Raw genomic sequence first — 21525 nt, forward strand, 5'->3', positions numbered from 1 at the left:
AGGATCTTCTCCTAAAAACATTTGTGTGTGTGAGGAAGGTATGCTCAATACACAGTCTTGTCAGTATAACTACTTCCGGTCTATTTGTACATGAACTAGAACGCCATAAACCTTTTTTTATTCTGCAGAATTTATTGCTGTGAAAATACTGCAAACATGGGCAAGGAGACAGATGTGTGTACTCCGGAAAGACTACTGTCGCACCTGCTGACTTGTTCTATTTTGATCCATCCGTGCTAATCTGACATTTGTTTCAACTTTCAAAACTGTGTAGCGCGTGACGCTTCTGTTGAACGATTGGAGATACAGTAGACTCTCGATTTCCGGGATAGAGTGTAAAAAACAAATCCCGGATAATCGATTTCCCAGTTAATCCAAAAATACAGAAGTCCCCGACATACGTAAGTGATACATTCCAGGACCTCTTACTTTGTCTAGTTTTACGTAACTCGGGAATGACTAGTAACATATTGCTGCTATATTATTATTGACAAATTTGAATTCAGCGCGATACTTGTTAACGTTTAAATACTTTCATACATCTTTACTAGTTTAATTTTTTGATCCAAATCGATTGCTTTCCTTTTCTTGGTAGATTTACTAGTACCGTTGTCACTTTCTCTTAGTCGGCACCATCATCATCATAAGCCATTTTCAATCCACTGCAGGATGAATTTCATCTATGCATCTCTGCCGTTGTCTTCCAGGTTTTCTTCTAGCTCCTCTTGGGTACCATTCTGTTATTTTCTTAGTCCATCTGTCATCATGTCGTCGAGCTATATGTCCTGCCCAAGACCATTTTAGTTCTTTAGTTTTGATAAGAATGTCCTTTGCGTGAGTTTGTTGCCTAATCCATGTGTTTCTCTTCTTATCTAACAGTCTGATTCCCAATATAATTCGTTCCATTCTTCGCTGTGTAGTTCTCAGCTTCTCTTCCATTCTTTTGGTGAGTGCCGAAGTTTCACTTCCATAAGTCACGGTGGGGAGTATACATTGGTTCATTATTTTACGTTTCAGACACACTGGGATATTGCTCTTCAGTATGTGACTATATTTCCTGAATGTTATCCATCCAAAATTTATTCTTCTCTTGACTTCCATTTATCATTATTGCAGCTAATGACTTGTCCCAGATAAGTATATGACTCCACCTTTTCAATTACTGCTCCTTCAATCATTATATCCCTTTCTGTGGCATACTTGTTCATCATTACTTTTGTCTTAGCCATATTCATCTTTAGTCCAAAATCCTTACTAACTGTGCATAACCGATTAAGATTTTCCTCTACTTCTTTGGGATCGTGGCTTATGACCACAATGTCATCTACAAATCGTAAATGGTTTAGGTACTCTCCATTCACACTGACTCCTTTCTGCGACCAGTCTAATCTTCTGAAAGATTCCCCCAGGGCAGTAGTAAACAACTTCGGAGATATTGTCTCCTTGTCGAACTCCTTTCTCGATTTTAAATTTCCTACTCTCTTTGTCTAGTCTAATAAATCGAAGGAGGTAGGCGTTCTCATATATTTTCTTCAAATCATAATATATGGGGTATGTATGCCTTGTCTTTCCAGTGCCCAAAACATTGCCGTATGCTGTATGGAGTCAAATGCCTTTTTATAATCAACAAATGCCAGGCATAATGGTGTTTTATATTAATTTCCTTTCTCCATTAGCTGTGATATTACGTTTAGGTGATCCATAGTTGAGAATCCTGTCCTAAAGCCAGCTTGCTCTTTCGGTTGATTATCATCAAGTATTCTTTCTAATCTGTTAGTAATGACCCTTGTGAACAACTTGTAGATGTGGGATAACAAGCTAATTGGTCTATAATTTCCAATTTCTGATTTATCTCCTTTCTTATGCAGCAAAACTATGATTGCATTATTCCACTGCTTAGGAGTCACACCTTTTCTAATGCACTTTGTGAAGAGCCTTGCCAGTTTTTGTGTTATGTCTCTTCCTCCCAATTTTAACAACTCTACAGTAACTTTATCTTCACCCAGGGCTTTCTGATTCTTCAATGCATGTGCTACCTTATCAGGAAGAATATCGGGTATGTCGTATGTATTGCTAATTTGCAATCCATCTTCCCCACTGCTGGCATCATTCCCTCGATACTTGTATAATTCTCTGTTGTAGTCTTCTGCTATTTGAATTATGCCTTCTCTGCTATTTATAAGTACACCATCGCCATTCTTCAGTTTCATTTGTCGTTCTGTATTACTGCTCATGGCTGCTGATTTAAGTGTTTTGTTTTCCCTTAATGCTTGTTCTACTTTTCTTGTGTTAAATCTTCTTATGTTCTCTCTGAGTATCTTTCTAATGGCTTTCCATAACTCAGTATACTCAATTTTCTCCTTGTCAGTGTTTATCTTGATCTACATTTTTCGCCTTCGGTTCATCATAACAAGTGTTTCTTGACTAATTTTTTCTTCTTTGGATTTCTTTTTCCCTATATGTTTCTTGGGCTTTATCACCTTCAGGAAGCTGAGGTGATAAAGGTAATATTCCTAGTCAATATCTTGGTCCTGAGCAGTCTTCAGAAGCTCAAACTTGTTCTTAAGTTGCAATACATACTGCTTTTTCTCCTCTTCTGTTATCTTAAAGGCCTTTGTATTATTTACTCGAGTCAGGTTTTTCCTTTCCTACATCTATATCAAGTGTACATCTTACCATTCTGTGATCACTTCCAATATTTACCTTATTCAGGATGGTAACATCATTCATGATATATCTTCTGTTAATGAGGATGAAGTCTATTTCATTAGTTGTTAATCCATTTGGACTCTTCCATGTCCATTTTCTGTTCACCGTTTTCTTGAAAAAAAAAAAAAAGTGTTCATTACTGACAATCCTTGCGATTCTGCAAATTTCACACCAATTCCAAAATTTCCTATAGTTCCCCTTTCTGCGCCGTTTTGTCTTTTTCCAACCTAAGCATTGAAGTCCCCCATAATAATAGTGTAGCGGGTTTTCTGCTCATCTAGAAGACTCGATTTCGGTGTACATTTCTTCAACATCGTGGCTCGATGTTGGTGCATAAATCATTATAACCTTTAGCTCGTACCTCTTCTTAGAAATCTTGAGTATTAGTCTTGACACTCTTGGTAATGTACTTTTGAATTCCAAAATGTTGTTTTTAAAATCTTTATGGACCAGAAACCCAACTCCACCTTCACTCCTTTCACTGTTTCCATTGGTGTATAGCAGATTTCCACTTGATAAACTTATAAGAGATTCATTTCTTCTTCTTCTTGTTTCAGCCAAACCGATGATATTCCAATTCACATTTTCTAATTCCTTTTCCAGCTCTAATATCCTGTTTTCACCGATGAGCGATCTTACGTTATAACAGGCCAAGTTCAGTTTCCGTGCATGGCAGCCTGGTCGTACCCAGAGATTCTTAGCACCCTCTGCTCCCACTGTGATCCTCTCGCTGCCGTAAGAGGGAGAGTGAAAGCCGCTGGGGACTGAGGGCCATTTGTTTCGTCGTGCTGTCATATGCTGGAGGGTTTGGTTTTTTCCTGTTCACGCTGACCAGGCGTCTTGAAGGGAACCACTCAACACGTTCGTTGCCACCTAAGTGACGTAACAGGGCTTACCATCGAGAAGGTGTGCATGGGTGGATTTTAGGGAGGCAGGCCAACCGGACTTCTGCTAAATCTTCTAAAATAGAAATATATTGGATCCATCAGCGATTTAGACTGTGTCTGATAACACACAGAATACCTATTCCTATAAGCCGGCACCATGATAACGGTCAAAATGAAATTTTTTGGAAAGAACTCCTTCACAGGGTTAAGACGAAAACTCACTATTATCAAAGAGGGAGAGCTCGCATTTTACTTAAGCACATTTCTGGAGGTCACCAAAAAACAAAAACAATTTGCACTTTCCGTTTTATTGGGCTGTTCTGTTAGCGCGTCTATTTTATTATAAACGGGTAGTAAACTCGATCTTATTGCATTTGAGATGATACCGATAGCTGGAATTCTGTTGGTTTTTACATTATTATGGTGAAGTGTGTCCCCCCTTCACTAAAATCTTCAGTCATATAAAAATTAAAAAACAAATAATTGTAAGAATCTTCTCTTCTTTCCTATTTTTTTGCTTGTTACTCCGATCTGACTTGTGCAATTTGTGCCTGCCGTGATCGTCGTTATTGATTGCTTATTATTATTTTTTGTTGTTTTAAATTTTACAATCATAAAAAAAAAAAAAAAAAAAATTTAAAAATTGAGTGAAAACAAATTTACGTAAATCCATAGCTGCGTAAGGCGGGGACTTGCTGTATCGAAAAATGTTCAGCAATCTACGTAAAAAAATATGGCGATAGTTAAAAAAACTTACCACGTATTACTGGCGTGTCCAAATACGATGCTTCCTTTTATTTTTTTCTATGTCGATTTTAAATCGAATAGCTTCCCTTTATTTTTTACGATGTTGCGTATGGTTTGGTCACCAACATTATAATGGCTCATTAGAGATTTAACGGATGCACCGTTTTCAAACTTTTGAATAATTTCAAGTCCTTGTTTAACTGAAAGTGCAACTCTGCGTTTACCCATCATTTTCGCGATTTCTAAACAAAAAAAAAAAAAAAATAATAATAATAATTTACTATAAAAAAAAAAAGTCGACATTCCTGACATAAATAACGAAACAATTTATCTTTTTGCTTTGCGATGGAACACAACAATCGACGCGAGCACTAAAACAAACTAAACATGTCTTTGTTTTTTTTGAGCGGCGGATGTGAAGACTGCGGAGATTGCAAGATAATAGGCACAATCTCCCAATGACGACTTATAACGCCGGTCCTTGTCGCTTATTTACGACTTGCAAAATATCTGTTTATACCTATTCTAGTTATTACTTGAATTTTTATGATTTCTGGTTGATTTTTATTTATTTATTTTTTTTTTTTTAATTTGGAGTCTTGATGTGTCCCGGTTAATCCGAGAGTCTGCTGTATATCCTTTTTTCTTCCAGTTTGTGAGATATGATATGTACCAAGGTATAGTCGGCAGCCAAGGAGGTTCTGAATCTATATCTACAGTAGAATATGTGCTGGAAGTGTATTTCCCAAACTAAGTGTCTGAGACGCAGTCCTACTGGTTTATTTTCATTTAGTTTGCAATCACAATTACTCGTCCATGAGTAAAGGACCAGTTTGATTGTGATGGTTTACTGTACATTTTTCCCTCATACATGCAGAGTAGGCAATCTCGTTGAAGATGCGTCTGCATATAAACTGTAAATTGGTGAAGTTCTAAAGGCTTCTATTGCTATGCGGAGAGCACAATGGTGTCTAGGCGCTGTAACATGCTCCGTCTTGGTGAAGCACATACAGAAGATCCATAATCTATTCGAGATTTAATCAATTTTTTATATATAATTGTAGTAATGTGTACCCGTCGGCTCTCCAGGCTATCGAAGATACTCTGCGCAAGAGTTTTGAGAGGTAGCTAGTTCAAAGTCTCAATCAAAGTTTAGTTTCCATTCTAATATTAAGCCTAAAAATCAGAATTTTGAACAATAGGTAGACAGAAATTATTTGCACCATGTGGTCACTGCTAATACTAAAGAGAAAAAAAGAAAAGGTTACTTTCCTTTTTTTTTTTTTTTATGAAACCCCCAAACACGAAAGGTATCAAAACCTATAGTACTTAGACTTAGTACCGTGCATGGGTTGAAGGAGAAGTATATGGGGGGGAGATGCCGGAAACTTTGCTCTAGAGACTAAACATGGGTTTCACCACTTCAAGCCTCCAATAAGCAAAGTGGTGGTATTTCACCGGTTGATGAAAGTCATCTACCACCTGGAAACTTCTTCCTTATACTCTAAGAAAGAAGAAAAAAATATATATATATTACATATTGAAAAAAACAGAAGAAAACGTCTAAACTCAAAAAGAAACTTGTCACTCTAATTTAATCGCAGTAGAAATCGCCAAAACTTTTAAAAATTGGAAATGTTTATAAGAGCATTTCCACTTAGCAGTTCTCTATCAATCACAGTACAGCAGCTGACAAATACCCTGATGGAATAATTGTCAAATTTGGAGTTCGGCTCCCTCAGATACCTAGTGGAATCCATGCCATGACGTGTAGGGGCTGTAATTCGGGGACAAATTGGCCCTACTAGATACTGAATAAAGGTTTCTAATTTTTTGGCGAGTGAGTGCGTTCACACACGCACAATGATCACTGGCAGATTTGTTCAGTTTCTGGACCTTGTGCCTATGGCCCTAGACTAAACGAACTACTGTTTGGATACACACAATTTTATCATTATTTTTATATAAAGAATGATGCAACACAAATATAAATGGGGGGGATCAGTATTTGTGGACAGTGGCCACTTTGTTTTATATATTTTAACATGGATGCTCCTCTGGCTAACTTTCTGAAGTAATCAAACATACGAGTATATAAGAATATATAAAAACATTTTTAACTAACCAGCAATTCGCAACTAAAGCAAGCGATTTCCTAAAAACCGAGACAACCTCAGTCCAGTACTAACACAATTAAGTATGAGGAAAACCCGGTTCGTTACACAATAAAACTAATTAACTGATTTCTGTTACCTGGTTTCACTGACGTCACTCCTTTTCCGACGCTCTCAACTATTCCAGCTCCTTCATGGCCTAATACAACTGGAAATGGGTAGGATGGATCCTTGCCTGATTGAAAATACACATCCGAATGACACAAACCGCTGGATACCATCTGAAACGCCAATGGAAAATGTTAGTGAATTGTTAGTGAAATGTTAGTGAATGGACTTAAGATGCTTTAGCTTTTTATTTATTTCTTATTTGTTTATAGTAACAGTCTTATGTTGAACTAATGCAAAGGTCATTCAAACGACGGAGTTTCCTTGTGGATTTTAAGCAATCTCATTAAGTAAAACAAGTTCACGATCTTGAGACACGCACAATGTCTGTGTTTGGGGCACAGAAAAAGCAGGCGAGTGCATATGTCAAAGTGGTCTCTGCTTTGAGCTGAGAGAAAGTTTACCGACCTTTCTTTTTACACCGAAAAAAATCACAAGGTTCTTTAACTCGAATGCTTCAGAATTTTCGAACACCACAAATCAGTGCAGATCACTTCAATGGAAAGATTGTTTTTCCAGCAAGATGGAGCTCCATCACATTATCATCGAAAAGTGACAGTGTAAGAACCAAATTCTTACACTTATCCTAAGGAATGTTATGTTATAAATATTATAACATAACAAGAAAATATTATGTATATATTAAATAATATTATTTACATAGGATGATTTTCAGCTTAGATTGCGATCGCTCTGTACCATACAGTTTAGTAGGGGAGGATTAGCGTAACAACAGGGGGTAGCTGGACAGGGCACAAAAGTACAATGGGAGCACCGTAAGGCCAGTTCAAATCGCTATAAACAGAAAGTGGGCAGCTCTTTGGAAGAAAAGAACAAGAAAACAGACTCCCCCTTGTGGAGAGGAAGAATTTTAAAGACTAAGAGGGTGGAGGGGACCCTGGATGCGGCATAAACCGTATAGCTAGCCGCTAGATAAAACTAACCGACTCCTTGAGCACTTACTGATTTCAAGGAGCGGTAGAGAAAAAAAACAGAGTGGACTAATAGCGGTAAGTGAATCGGAATGATCACAAAGAAATATCTAGAAATTTCTAGACTTACGGAAGTTTATCGAAGCTTCTAGAAATTTCGAGAACTCGGATGTTTCCCCAGGAAAGGGAAGGGCCAAGAAAACGGAGGAAGTGGGAGAGAGCAAATGAGAATATAGAGATGAAGAACGAACTGCGATTGGATCAGAATAGAAGGGGTGGCTGAAACAAAAGGAGATGCAACAGAAGAGAGTGAAAGTTAGTTTTTTGACAGTTTGGGCAGTTTTGGAGAGTTTCTGTGGGTGGGCCTGAGTGATGTGCGGCCGGAAAGAAATCCCGAGAAGTGCCGGGAGAATCGCTGGAATGTGGTAGTGGAAATTGAAGCAGTTTGTCGTAAAGACAATTCGTTAAGCAAGTTCTGGGAGAGGTCAGCCGCAACGTAGAAATAGGAAGGAGATGCCCAATGAAAGATGGAAACACATATGCTGGAGCTGAGTGATAAGGATCGAAAAGTCTCGGTATAGAAAGATAAGGAAGAGTTATACAGTCTGGCTTCTCGATAGAGCAGTAAGGAGAATCCTGATAATTTTATTATGCACCCCAGTATAGTCGAGCTGATCAGACGCCCAAAGCGGGTCAGAGCAACCCATTTATGAAGAAAGGAGTGAGTTCCTGAACGAAGGAGAATTCCTGTAGATGAGCAGCAGTTCTTTAGCCGATGACTAATTCCAGTAGGAGTCTGATGATGCCCTATATTGATGATGGCCGCCCCTGACCTGAGAAAAAGGTTGTGTAAAGAGTGATCCCCTAAGCTGTTATGTAAGTACCAGATAATAGTTTTAAGCTTGAATTGAGGGAAAGGACTTTAGGAAATGTCTTTATTTAGTTGATAGTAGATTTGGTATTGTTTAGCATAAAAGGAAGGAAAAGGTTCATAAGATATATGTACTTCATCACAAAGATAAGTTTATTAAGCAAGCAAGATTTAGATGTATGTACTCGAGACTAGTGTGTTTTAAGTTGAGATTATGTTCTATGCACATGTAATTATTTTGGAAGGGATAATTAAAGAAAGATTATAGCGGGGATTTATAAATGTAGGAAAATACACATATAGGTGTTATGCTCACTGCTGTAATCCCTGTTGGGAAGTTTAAATTGTTAGAAGACAAGAGAATGTTATGAGATATAACCTAAACCAGAAGGAGAAAAGGCAGAAAGACACGAAGAGACATGATATATGAATTGAGATTATCTATACATCTTAGCACACATATAATTCTAGTAATTAACATTTTACCCAATTGATGATGTATGAGATATTCTTTTAATGTATATACTGTGAATAAACAATATTGTATGTTTATCAAGTGTAGTATGAGTCATTCTGAATACTCACCCAGTCCACAGGAGACATACACGAACTTATATTCCCCCAGAATCTGTGATCTTCTGTACAATATACAAGTCAGGTGTTAATGTGGGAGGGTGTAAATTAGGGGGAAAATAAACGGGGAAATACAAAGTTAAGAGAGGTGGGTCTAAAAGTTTAAAGAGATTTATTAATTACAGAAATTATAAGCATAAAGGAATAATAATAAAGGTATACATATAATAAATAAAGAATTCTATTCCCCACAAAATAACATATTCCCACCCCCCACAACAGCATACATGGATCGACCAGAACCATGAATGTATCAGGAAGATTGACTGGAGGTTCTGGTCTATTCATTGGTCTCCATGATTCCCAGACTTGACGCCAATATATATTCTATCTTTGGGGTTTCTGAAAGACGACATCTATCAATCATCAAGAAATGTAGTTGAACTGAAGGCAGAATCACTGTTGCCATATCAAAAATAACTCCTGAAATTCTGCATGAAGTGTGGGAGGAGCTGGATTTTCTGTGGAATTGTTTGTCGAATGACTAGTGTCCATATTGAAAATACATAACTGTAGCTCAACAAAATTAAAATTATAGAGCTTACAATGTTTAAAATTTCAAAGCTACTTTATAATAACAATGCAGTGACACAGATATACAGGGCGATTCAAAAAGAACTTTACAACTTGGTAAGTGTATAGAAATTTATTCAGGAGACAATTCATTAAACTGTCATATTGTAGCAAAAAACATGTTTTACCTAGAACAATCATTTTGGTTCGATGTGACTGCCATTGGTGATATGGCAGACATCCCAACTGAACTGAATTTCACCCAAAACGTGACGTAACATATCTGGCGTAAGTTCCGTAACTGCGGCGGTGATTTTAGTTTTAAGCTCAGAAAGATTGGTAGGTTATAATGGAGTAAACACTCGATTTTTAATGAAACCCATAGAAAAAAAAAGTGTAGAGGCGTCAAATCTGAGGCACGAGGTGGCCAAGCTAAAAGCCTTGTTCGACCAATCCACAGAGCTGGGAAACGGTCATTGAGGAATTCCCTTACCCCCGTAAGGTAGTGAGGACGTGCTCCGTCTTGCTTAAAGTGAAAGCATCCTTCGTGGTCATCTTCATCGAAATGTGAATTTTCCAGCATATCCAGCTCATGGAAAAAGAAAGGTCAGTAAACTTTTATTTTGCTGAGGGCGCAAAAGACATCCACCGCTGGGCTGTCACGAACATGTTCCAGACGATCACACGGGTTTTCGTCGGCCGAAATCCTGCAGTTGTGGGTGTTAACCCTACCACTAACATGAAATGCGAAAGTAGTCCCCTCAAAGTAGACTTTTTTTTGAAATGCAAGCCGCTGGCGTCGCTGTGACGGAATTCGGTACTACGGCAGTAAAACGTGATGTTTTTTGCTACAATATGACAGTTCAATAAATTATGTCTCCTGAATAAATTTCTATACACTTACTTATATAATCATTTCCAAAGATGTTCTGCAGAGTAAGGTTATTATTACATTTATCATTTTTAATGAATACAGTTTTTGAAAGTATTCCATAAATTCTTTCATATTTGGTAATAATATAATTTTTCCATATTTGATGCAATGATTCCAAAATAAATTAAGATTTTTTTAATAACTGAGGATACGTATATTTTCAAAGCAATTCTTATTCTGTATTTCACTTCTTTCCTTAAAAAAAAAAACAATCTACTGTAATCGATTAAACTGTTACTTTCTTTGAGTTATTCAAACCAATTTCTTTTTCAAAAAAAGTTTGATTATATCATAATTAAATAAAGTAGGGTATTTGACATTCATTACATTTTTTGTCATAATAGGAACAGTTTGTTCAGTAACATTTGTCATATATGTTAGGATAATTATCTGAAAGAATATCAGTATCTTTTGTTAAGATATCCGAAAGAATATAAGTATATTTTATATCATTGCAGTTGTTCTAATCTAAATGAGAGATAGCCCATGTACTACATTTCAATTAGTATTTTTTTAAAATCAAAATACTCTTTAATATCTTTAAGTTTATTTAATTTGGTTTGCAATATCAAACCAAAATTTAAGGCAGAATGATCAGAGTTACGATAATTATTTTATATACAATTCATTAACATCAAAGTTTGAAAATACAAAGTCTAGTATGTTTTCCCTCTAGTTGGTAGAATATTTCTTTGTATTAAATGAAGTCTTAAAAACATTTAACAAATAACTAGCCTGGTAAGATTTTTCAAGGATTAATTTACCCCTACTTGAGTCCCATTGAAATGGTACATTAAAGTAGCCATCACTATAGTTTTGGTGTCCATATTAACGGAGTTAATAATTAATTCCATTAATACTTCTAGTTTATTTGAAGTAAAAAATAGCAATACAGGGGGAAGTAAATATACTAAAATAATCAATATGATAATTTTGCATGCTTTCAATTTTACCTTTATTCCATCAATTTCCAACTTTCCAGTATACTAAGATTTTTTGTCTCTGCATAATGCTACTCCCTCACCTTTCTTTTTATTTCTATCTCTCTTGATCAGTTGAAAATTACAAGGATATTCTTTATTATTAATATCATGAAATAACCATACCTCTGTAATAACCTATATATCACATTATGCTTGACTAATTAAAGTTAGGTAGTAACTTGCACTTATAATACTTCTAGAATTTTTAAAATATATATTAATATGTGTAATTTCAAGGTTATTAGTTTCCTTTTTTTGAGTGGGACAAATGTCCTTTGACAATATAATTTAATTGCTATGGGTGTGTTCTCTCATTTTCTTTAAAAATAGTGTTATGATTTTTATTATGAAATACTTAAATTTTACTATAATTCTTAAAATCTCTGTTGTCTTTATTTTAATTTAAATTAATTAATCTCTGCACCTTCAGGAAAACTACTATCAGATAATAGTAGTTCTGGAAGATGTAATCCTAGGTGGTAGATGACTCATCAACTGGTGCAATACCACTACTTTGCTTATCAAAGGCTTGAAGTGGTGAAACCCATGTTTAGTTTCTAGAGAAAAGTTTCTGGCATCACCCCCCCCCCCCCAATACTTCTCCTTCAACCCATGGATTTCATAAAACAATAAATAAATGAGAAATAATCCTCTGGATATCAAGAGATTATTCTATGTAGATGTACTTTTACATTAATTTTTGTTTTGAAGCAGTCCACAAGGTCAGCTTCACTAGTAGTTGTAGATAATCTTGAAACATGTCAAGATATCTCTTGGGTATGGTGGTTATGTTACCCTTTGCTATAAAACTAACATTATAAGGATTAAAATTCCAATAATTTTCATGAATAGAATTTTTTGAGAAATTCAAGAACTTTTGTTTAATTTTTATTTTTTATCCATTTCCAGAACATGTGTTAAGCCAATTTCTTTATCCTTTTCTACACTAACAAGTCCAATTATCTCATTAGTAGTCTGTTTTTGTTAACATTTTTTTTGTTCTGTTATAATTTTGTCTGATATCCTTATCATCATAAATAGCATTATGAATATCTTTCTCTTTATTATTTATATTACAATTGTCATGAATTTTACCTATGAAGCGCACAAATTGATCTGTGATATCATCACTTGTTAAAAACTTAGTATTTTGTATTCTCATTTACTCTTTTTTTTCTGTGATCATAGTAATGTAAAATTCCAGTTTGTGTACCTATATTATTTTTCAAATTCAGATTCTCCATTCGTTTGGCAGTATTTAAATCTTTAGAGAGAATACCTACTTTTGGAAGTTTATTATCTGTGACCTCTTTTAGTTTATCTGCATCTAATTCAAGCGGTGACTTATTTTTTCTATATATATATAGATCAGAGGAATCAACATAACTTGTAAATTCTCTTAACTCTATTTCTGACGTTATTTTCTTTTTTTTTTTTTTTTCCAAATTAACATTGTTACTTGATCCATTAAAAGTAGCTGTTAATACTGAATTGGTCAGAGTTGGAATTAATATCAAATTTTGTTTTAATAAAGCGTCAAATTTTTCGTTTATATTTGAAACTAATTGTACAATCGTGAGGAATCATTAAATTTTGATCTATAATTAATCACATTTTACACTTGTCAGACAACACAGACAATTTCTTATGCAGCTAAACATCTTTTTAAAATTGATTTGATCTGTAATCCTGCAATTCAAGCAAAATAGTTTCTGTAAAGAGAACAATCTGGAATTGAGATCATATTCTGTAGGTGGAGTACCAGCTATCAATTTATGCCATAGGTGATCCTCTGAAATTCCAATATCAGTAGAGTTCATGGAATCTCGTGACATATTCCTTATACTTGAAGGTCCAGGAAGTATTTTAGTTGTTGACTGTTTATTTGTTGTTTCAGCTTTATATAAACTACATTTGTAGGAAGTTCGACTGGCATATGACATTTCACGATATGACTTGATTCCACTACATCTAAGACAAAGGACAATACTACTCACTATTACCAGAGCATGTCGCACAGTAAGCACACCTGCACTACAGTTGCTGGCTGGAACTCTCCCACTTTACCTGGAAGTAGCCAAAAGAGGCTTATATTATAGATTTAAAAAGGGCATACCCACAGAATTTCTGGGGATAGCCCTTGATACAACCAATACCTTCAATGATGAAAGAAAAAGAATAGCCACAAAGCTCCACGAGCTATGGCAAACAAAGTGGGAGCAGGAAACCAGACGTCTGGTCACCAAACGGTTTCTGCCACTGGTGTCAATGGTTAGCCCAAAGCCACCTAAGTGGTATGCCCCTGGACTTTTTACAACATTTATATTGACAGGGCACGGCTCCCTAAAGGCGAAACTAACCTCCTTAGGCCTGACCGATGACCCAAACTGCACCTGTGGCGAAAGTGAAGACTGGGCACACATTCTCTATGAATGTATAATATATGACATCCCCAGAACAGAGCTAATAGCACAGATTGGTCCCCTTCCCAGGGGAGAAGAACATCTCTTCATCATAGAAGAGCAAAATTATAAAGCTTTTACATCTTTCACACAGAAAGTTTTCGAAATGCGCAGAGCAATTTCAGCCCCCCAGCAATTAAACAATAATCAATAGTAAAATTGCCCAAGTTTCCCACCACGCCCAGATGACTTAAAAACTGTTAGGATAGCAGTATTCTGCACCCTGACAGAAACCTGACATAACAAAACTCCCCATGACTACCATGCCATGTGTAGGAACCTGGGGCCCCAAACCAATGTAGGGGAGGGGGATGGGAATGCATGCAGAGAAAGTGAATGGGAGTGAGCAGAAGAGCAAATGTAATTGGCCGAAAGAATACAAAGTTAAAAATAACTTACATTACTTTATATATACTGTACCAACAAACATTTACAAACCACATAAATACTATCACTGCATTCTCCCCTGGCCTGCAAAAAAAAAAAAAAAAAAAAAACCTTGCAGCTAGGCCTGCACCACAACTGAAGAATAACAGTAAGTTGCGGTGCCCAGAGAGTGCAGTGCAGAAAGAAAGAGTCGAATAAATGAGATGAGAGCTAGAAGAATGAATAAAAGTGCAAGCGTGAGAGAAAAGAACACAAACCACAAATGCTAAGTTAAGTACACACTAACCCTGGTTTTAATTAGTATTTAAATTTACGCTACCCATCATTGCATCCCCTCCTGGTGTGTGAGAAAAAGATGAATGAGTTGAGTGAAATAAAAAAAAAATAAATAATAAATAAATAAAATAATAATAAATAAAAAAAAAAATATATATATATATATATATATATATAAAAAATTATAAAATAAGAAAAAAGTATAAAAAAAAAAATAAAATAAAAAATAAATAAAAAAAAATAAATTATAAAATAAGAAAAAAGTAAAAAAATAAATAAATAAATAAAAATAAAAAAATTATAAAATAAGAAAAAAGTATAAAAAAAAATAAAAATAAATAATAAAAAAAAAAAAAGAATGCAAGTAGAGTGAGAATGCACATTACGAATGAAGTAAATGTGTGTGTCTCCCCCCCCCACCTGGTAGGTTCCCCACTGCCAGCTAACATATCCCACCCCCAGAGCGGGACGGGCAGCTGGACCTTCATACCGGATTCGACACTCCTTGGACAAGACACCGACGAAGACATTCTGCGGCTTTGCTGCCAACACGCCATTGGCGATCCGAACTGGGTGCTCTAACCTGGTTCCCTTTAAAACCCCATCCCCAGGCAGGGAATGGAGGAGACGGATCTCTGTCTCCTCTCCTCCCTGCCTACCCCCCATATTTCGCCTGGTGGGGCTCGTCTCCACTGACCTCTTTGGGGATGCCTACTCTAGCCGTCCCTATTCTTCTATCTGTTTCCTCCCCAGTCTTCAATCTCCCCCCCCTCTCACTAAATCGACCAAGTACACCCCTTAACAATGCCGCCAAATTATAACCAACGTCTAAATTCTACTGGTTTTATGCAAATCTCTAAGATATCTAACACTATCAGCTTTTATCTAGCGTTACATGTCTAAATTTAATAACATCAAAATTTTGCCCGACCTATTTGGCCTTTAACACATCTCTTTAGTGTTCAACCCTAACCAGCGATTTCCTAACAGCAATCCCATTAAGCATTAATGTCAAATGCATAAACTTTTTTTTTTTTTTTTTTTAAATAGGCCCTAGCCACTGAAATCCCAGGAAACTAGGTGGCAGGACCTGCCAGAGCAAATTGTTGTGATACTGGATACACCCGGCTAGCCTCCACGTGGCAGGGTATGGGCAACGTCGGGCCCCACTAGGGGCCTGGGGGCCAATAAGCCGGATAAACAATGGGCACAACATATCACAGACACGACCCACACACTTTCAAGTCTCTGGCTTGACAGTGTACTGTCCTCGATACAGCGAAACACATGCGGAGATGGGAGAAATCCCAGGTGCCGTCTGACACGAACATACCTTATACCTCTAAGACAGATTTATTGTTTACAGATACTGCAATTTAAAAAGTCACTGTTTTCCTTTATGTTATGGTATTATTACAGAGTCCACAGCCGATTAGTTTCTCCATGAAGAAATTTTACTTATGATTATTTCTTTTCCCGAAGTCAACTTACCGAAACTCTGTTGTTGATTTATATTCTTAGTAATTACTAATGCAATCATTAACACATTTATTTTATTTGTCTAATCAATTTTTATATATTCAAGTATTTCAATCTTTATTAAAAAAACAACTCACCTGGGTGGACTATTAAATAAATTGATAGCTGGACTGTTAAATATTAAAACCAAGTCAATACTCCATTAAAATTAATTCAAAGCTAAGACAAAAGAGATCCAAAATGGCAGTTATGAACACATCCGCCTCCTTGCTTCCAAACTGCAAAATAAACACGAGAATCATAGCGCCACCTTATGTCAACCAAAATGTTCCTCAGAAGTTTAAGAATTTGGAATATTTGGTAGTTTATTTCTTGATAAATAACATCTGCGAAGAAAACGTCCCAGATATGACTTAAAGATTGAACCCATATTTATCAATTATACAATTAAAGTACCTTATCTTTTTTCCCATAATTCATGATAAAAACTAAATACAAAAAAAAATTGATTATTAGATAATGATTATTGCTTGATTTCTCTTCCTGATGTTATCGACAGACCACTGGTAACAATACAAAAAATTATAACATGGTGCAAACTTATATCACATTATAATTACAAATCAGCTTAACCCCTTCCAGTGGTTGAGCTGTTTTCGCAGTTCATTCCGAATTTGAACTGAATATATTAGCGGTCTACTGAATATACTGGCACGTAACGTCCAGTCAACACTGCTCACAGCTCATCGTTAGAAATTAGAACTCTGTATTAAAAAGTGAAATACATTTGTTGAGGGAATGGCAAAGTGTGGAAATTTGCAGTTAATTAACATTAAATTTAAGCGCTAAATCCCCATTTAAAAACTCTGAAATGTTAAAAAAATAAATTTCTGATCCACTTGTGAATTCATTGACTTCATAACAAAATATCAAAGTGGATTCAGAAACGTTGTCTGTAAATAAGTACAGTAATATGTTTGTTTTACTGAATGTTCTGGATGCGGAGTTTCCAACAAAACTGTTGATCTTAAAAGCGAATTAATGTCTTAATCTTTATTTTCTAGCTTTACTACTTAAAAAGTTTCATAAAAGAACAAAACGCTTATTTTAAAGTTAATTATCAAATGAAAATAATGATGCAAGTTTTGTAATGATTTGGAACCGAAACACTGCACAACTGGACTCAAAAACAATGAATTGATAATAAACATTTTTAAACCAGTGATAAAAACAGAGGTTTTACTATATAATGAACTAATGTCCTAGCAAGTCCCAACGTACAGAAAGTTTCACATCATGGGAATTTATCTGACAATTTTGAACACACTTGCCTTAATTCTGACTTCGCCATCCTTAGGTGGTGCCACTTCGACTTCTTCCAAAGAGAGCGGTTGACCTCGTTCCCACGCCACTGCTGCCCGACATTTAATTTCCTGGAAATAGAGAGGAAAAAATAATAAATAAATAAATTAGCAAACACCACAATAATGTGGAATGGTGTGTAAGCAACGTGTTTAAAAATTGCGAAGCTTAAAAGTCCGATTTATTCCAGTTTTCGCTTCTCAATCTACAAGTTAAAAACCAGGCTGAAGAGAGAGTTAAAAATCAAAACCGCTTCTGTAAGAAAGTTTCCTTGGGAACTGAATTACTTTAATTCCTTTTAAATTGTCCCAAATATTATCTTAAATTGTCCCAAATATTATCTTATTTATTCAATTATCAGTGAACCCTTTTCCAGAAAATTTCGCAGTAAAATTCCTGCTGCACGTTTCATACTTTGGATAATCAACCCTACTTCGGAAATTCAACATGCCATGTCAACAACAGGATTCCAGCATATTCCCGTGCATATTCTTACATGACTGTAATCCAAGGCGAGAACTGAACTTTTAGCAGAATCAGCATTTATATCTTAACACAGATCATTATTTTGTTATGGGTGGGAAACTGAACGAAGCTGAAGAAATAGGAAATCATGTAGTAAGGAAAAGGGAAGACAAAAATGGAGGACACACTGGCGAGTGGAGCAAAAAATAAAAGAATTAGTGTTGCAAAGTATGTTGTGGTCCTCGGGCATTAATCTTACACCAGGGCTTCCAGAAACCTAACCGCGAGCAGAATTGGAATTCATAAATTCTATCATTTCTTTGGAAATGCGAATCATCCAATTATATGCTTCGAAATGCTGATGTAGTAGACGTACCATCTCCTCCGTAAAAAAATGCAATCGTAAGAACTGATGGCAAAGAAAAGCAACAAGGTTCAGCAATGTTTTCCCTGATAACCACAAAAAAACATTCCACTTTGCATCATTCTATAAAGACATTTTAAAATTCATTTAGGCAATTCGGTGCAAGTTGCATTGGTAAAAATATGGTATTTAACATCGAAGATAAGTTCCTGCTAATGCAAGCTGAGGCCACAGAATTAGACTACAGTACAGTAATCCCTCGCTAATCGCGTATATGATATAATGCAGTTTAAAGCAATTATTTTTTCGTATAAGCAGTTCACTTTCCTTTATTAAAAGGATGCACCAGCCTCCTGTAGATTGCGGGCGGAGGATCCTCTCAATGATGCCTTTGACTGTACTATACGTAGTTTGGAGTGGGAATGATAAGTCATTTTCACAGTGTACTAAAGAATAACGAATGTGATTTTCTTTCCCTATCTGGAATACAAAATACATTTATATGTACTGTATTTAATTTGGATTCGAAAATTATCCTTTCCCCCACCCATCCAACATTCACATTAATTTGGAACAGCAATTCCGATAATAGTTAACAAGTCACGAACATCACGTAGCGAGGTTTTCGTAAGTGCTTCTCGAGTATAGCATAGAAGTTATAGGAACTTTATTTGATAATCAAACGCTCCTGAAATGTAACTCAATGCGCACATTATCTAAGTTGTAGAGTGGAAAAAGGTTCGCCATCTCTCGTTTAAAGCCGATATGAAAACGGTTTTGATTTTATTCATAGGCGAAGCAGGTTTTTTTGTATTTATTTCTGAATCTCTTCAACTATCATTTTGTCAGTTTTAGTGGAGGGCAAGGTAATTTGACGAATTCATTCACAAGTCTGTTGGTGAAACAAGTATTGTAATTATTATTACCATTAGGACACTCATCCTGCGCACTAAGGTTGTTTTCCAGGTTTCAAATCAATGTTTTTTTTTTCGCTGAACGTTGTGGCATAGTATTTAGAGTAAGGCACCGGTGATCTCCCACCACTGCGCCATCAGCACTCTTGGGAAATATACAGAACTTTGTAAATGCCAGAGTGTGAGTGGCATTTATTTTTCACTGTATTTACAAAACAAGTGGCCCCTAGCCAGAAACTGGTAAATCAGCTATGTACATACATACATATTATATACAATGATATATCGTATATAGAATCATGTTAATTACAATGTCATAAGTGTAATGAACATGTAGCATGTTTACACTGCGAATCTGATCACGCAGCTAATCAGAAGTATCACAGGAACCACAAGACAGCAGTCTTTTTCTATCCTAGAAAAAACGAAAACCGCACCCACTGGAGGTAATGCTATAAAAGTAGGTGCTAGCTAATCCCGTACACACAGCTGCCCAAACTGGGGTACCAGCTAAAAAAAAAAAAAAAAAAAAAAAAGTAGATGGCAGGTAATATCAGTTTTAAGAGATATCGATAGACATTGCAAGTGTTGGGTTGGTTACTTGTTATTGATATGTTGATAGACTTGAGAAGAGTTGCTTTCTTTTGGTGAACACAGCAGGACAGAATTGTTGTAGAACTGAGAATGATTGAGAATTTTTTTCAGTCAGTGCCACTTCATTTCCTTCAGAGAAGTTGCTGACAGCAGCTTGTAGTGTAGATCTGTCATCGTGGTACAGGTTGCGGCGATTTGGAAATGCGGATAATTGCTGCAGTGAACTTCTTAATCTTCGAGGCAAGGTGATTAATATGAGAGAAGAAGGTTAACCTGTCATCCAAAATTACGCCAAGATGTTTTAATTCAGGAACTAAAGGGATTTGCTTTCCGTCTATCTTTATATTAGGAGGTCTTCTGTAATCTAACTTGCCCTTAAAAACCATCAGTTTTGTTTTTGTGGCAGATATTCGCAATTTATGTATACTTGACCACTTGATTAGCTCAGAAAGAGTTATTAGCTGATTGTTCTAAATGAAGACGCGATCCACCTGGAATTAGAATAACCAAATCATCGGCATATGCGAAAGCAGAGATATTATCAGGTTTTTGCGTGAGCCAGCTGTCCAAAACTATGTTCCAGAAGACGGGTCCCAGAACTGATACCTGGGGGCATCCTCTTGTGATGGTCCTTGAGAGAGACTGCTGTTTCGAGATTACTTCGACTCATCGAAGTAATCTCGAAACAGCAACTATTTTGAAAGTAGCTTCTAATAACTTGGAACAGTTGCTGAGAGCACTTGGCTTTGGTAAGACAATTGAGAGCGCTCTCCCACCAGAGGGAATCGAAAGCTCCCGCGAAGTCAACGAATATGGCCACTTCATATTTATCCCTCGAAGCTGGTATGTGGTTAAACAAAAGAGACCAAGGCGTCTTCACAGGATTTTCCCTTCTTGAAGCCAAATTGGGATGGAGACATTATTTTGACCTTCAATTAAATCTGATACTCTGGGTGCTAACAATCTTTAAAATAGTTTCTCAAGGTTTGCCAAAAGAGAGATGGGTCTGTATGAGTGGCATGTTATGTGTGTATAGTATTGTGTGGAGTTCTGTTGTTTCTCTGTCTACTTGGCCGCAGGGCCCCTAATGGGACCCTACATTGCCCGCCGCCGCCACCACTAGAGGTAAGCCAGGCTGCCCATTATTCCTGGCTTGACTCCTCCAGCGTCGTCTGAGTTTCCTGCACGTAGTCTAAGTTATATAAAATTTAAATAAATAAATAAAAATAATAAAAAAAAGTGTGAGCAAGAGTGATAGTGGGAGAATGGGAGTCAAAGCGGGGAGGAAGATGGAAGGACGAGGAAATAAGGCACCATCCAGAGGATTAAGACAGGGAAAGAATGAAAGTTTGGAAACTCCTGGGCCAGGAAAGCCACCCGAGCCCAGGCACAGAAAAGTTAGCAAAGCCAGAGTAATTCCATAGGAAGGAGTCAGCAACTAATTTCTTCTCATTGGAGAAATTAGTTGTCCTGATGCCATTTGTTTGTTATGGATTTGTTTGACGGTAGGCTGGTCTAATTTCAAAGCCTGATTTCGCAAAATCATTAAATGCAAGATAGCAACGCTCATCCTACAGTAAGAGCTGCTTATTATGCTATAGGGTTTTCCAGATTAACCTCTGATTCCGGGTATTCATACATAAGACAAGTGTACATAATGTGGTCCCAACTCTCTTCATCTCCACATGTACATGTAGGGTCATTATCAATTCCCAGCATTGTCAATTTGAA

General features: G+C 36.3%; 1 protein-coding gene across 2 annotated transcripts in view; it reads right to left on the reverse strand.

Annotated features, from left to right (window-relative positions):
- The window catches only part of LOC150081765 (alcohol dehydrogenase class-3-like), a 219853-nt gene that overhangs the window by 51502 nt on the left and 146826 nt on the right, over positions 1 to 21525 (reverse strand). The window contains exons 3-4 of one of the 2 annotated variants that reach the window (XM_090378858.1): positions 17427 to 17528; positions 6597 to 6738 (exon numbers count right to left, since the gene is read on the reverse strand). In XM_090378858.1, coding sequence (XP_090234984.1) covers positions 6597 to 6738; positions 17427 to 17528 — 244 coding nt within the window. The remainder of the gene's footprint in view (positions 1 to 6596; positions 6739 to 17426; positions 17529 to 21525) is intronic. The other variant, XM_090378859.1, reaches the window with a different exon arrangement.

This window comes from Mastigoproctus giganteus, chromosome 8, assembly GCF_048544385.1.
Source record: "Mastigoproctus giganteus isolate SK-2022 chromosome 8, ASM4854438v1, whole genome shotgun sequence".
In the NCBI taxonomy this organism is placed as follows: domain Eukaryota; kingdom Metazoa; phylum Arthropoda; class Arachnida; order Uropygi; family Thelyphonidae; genus Mastigoproctus; species Mastigoproctus giganteus.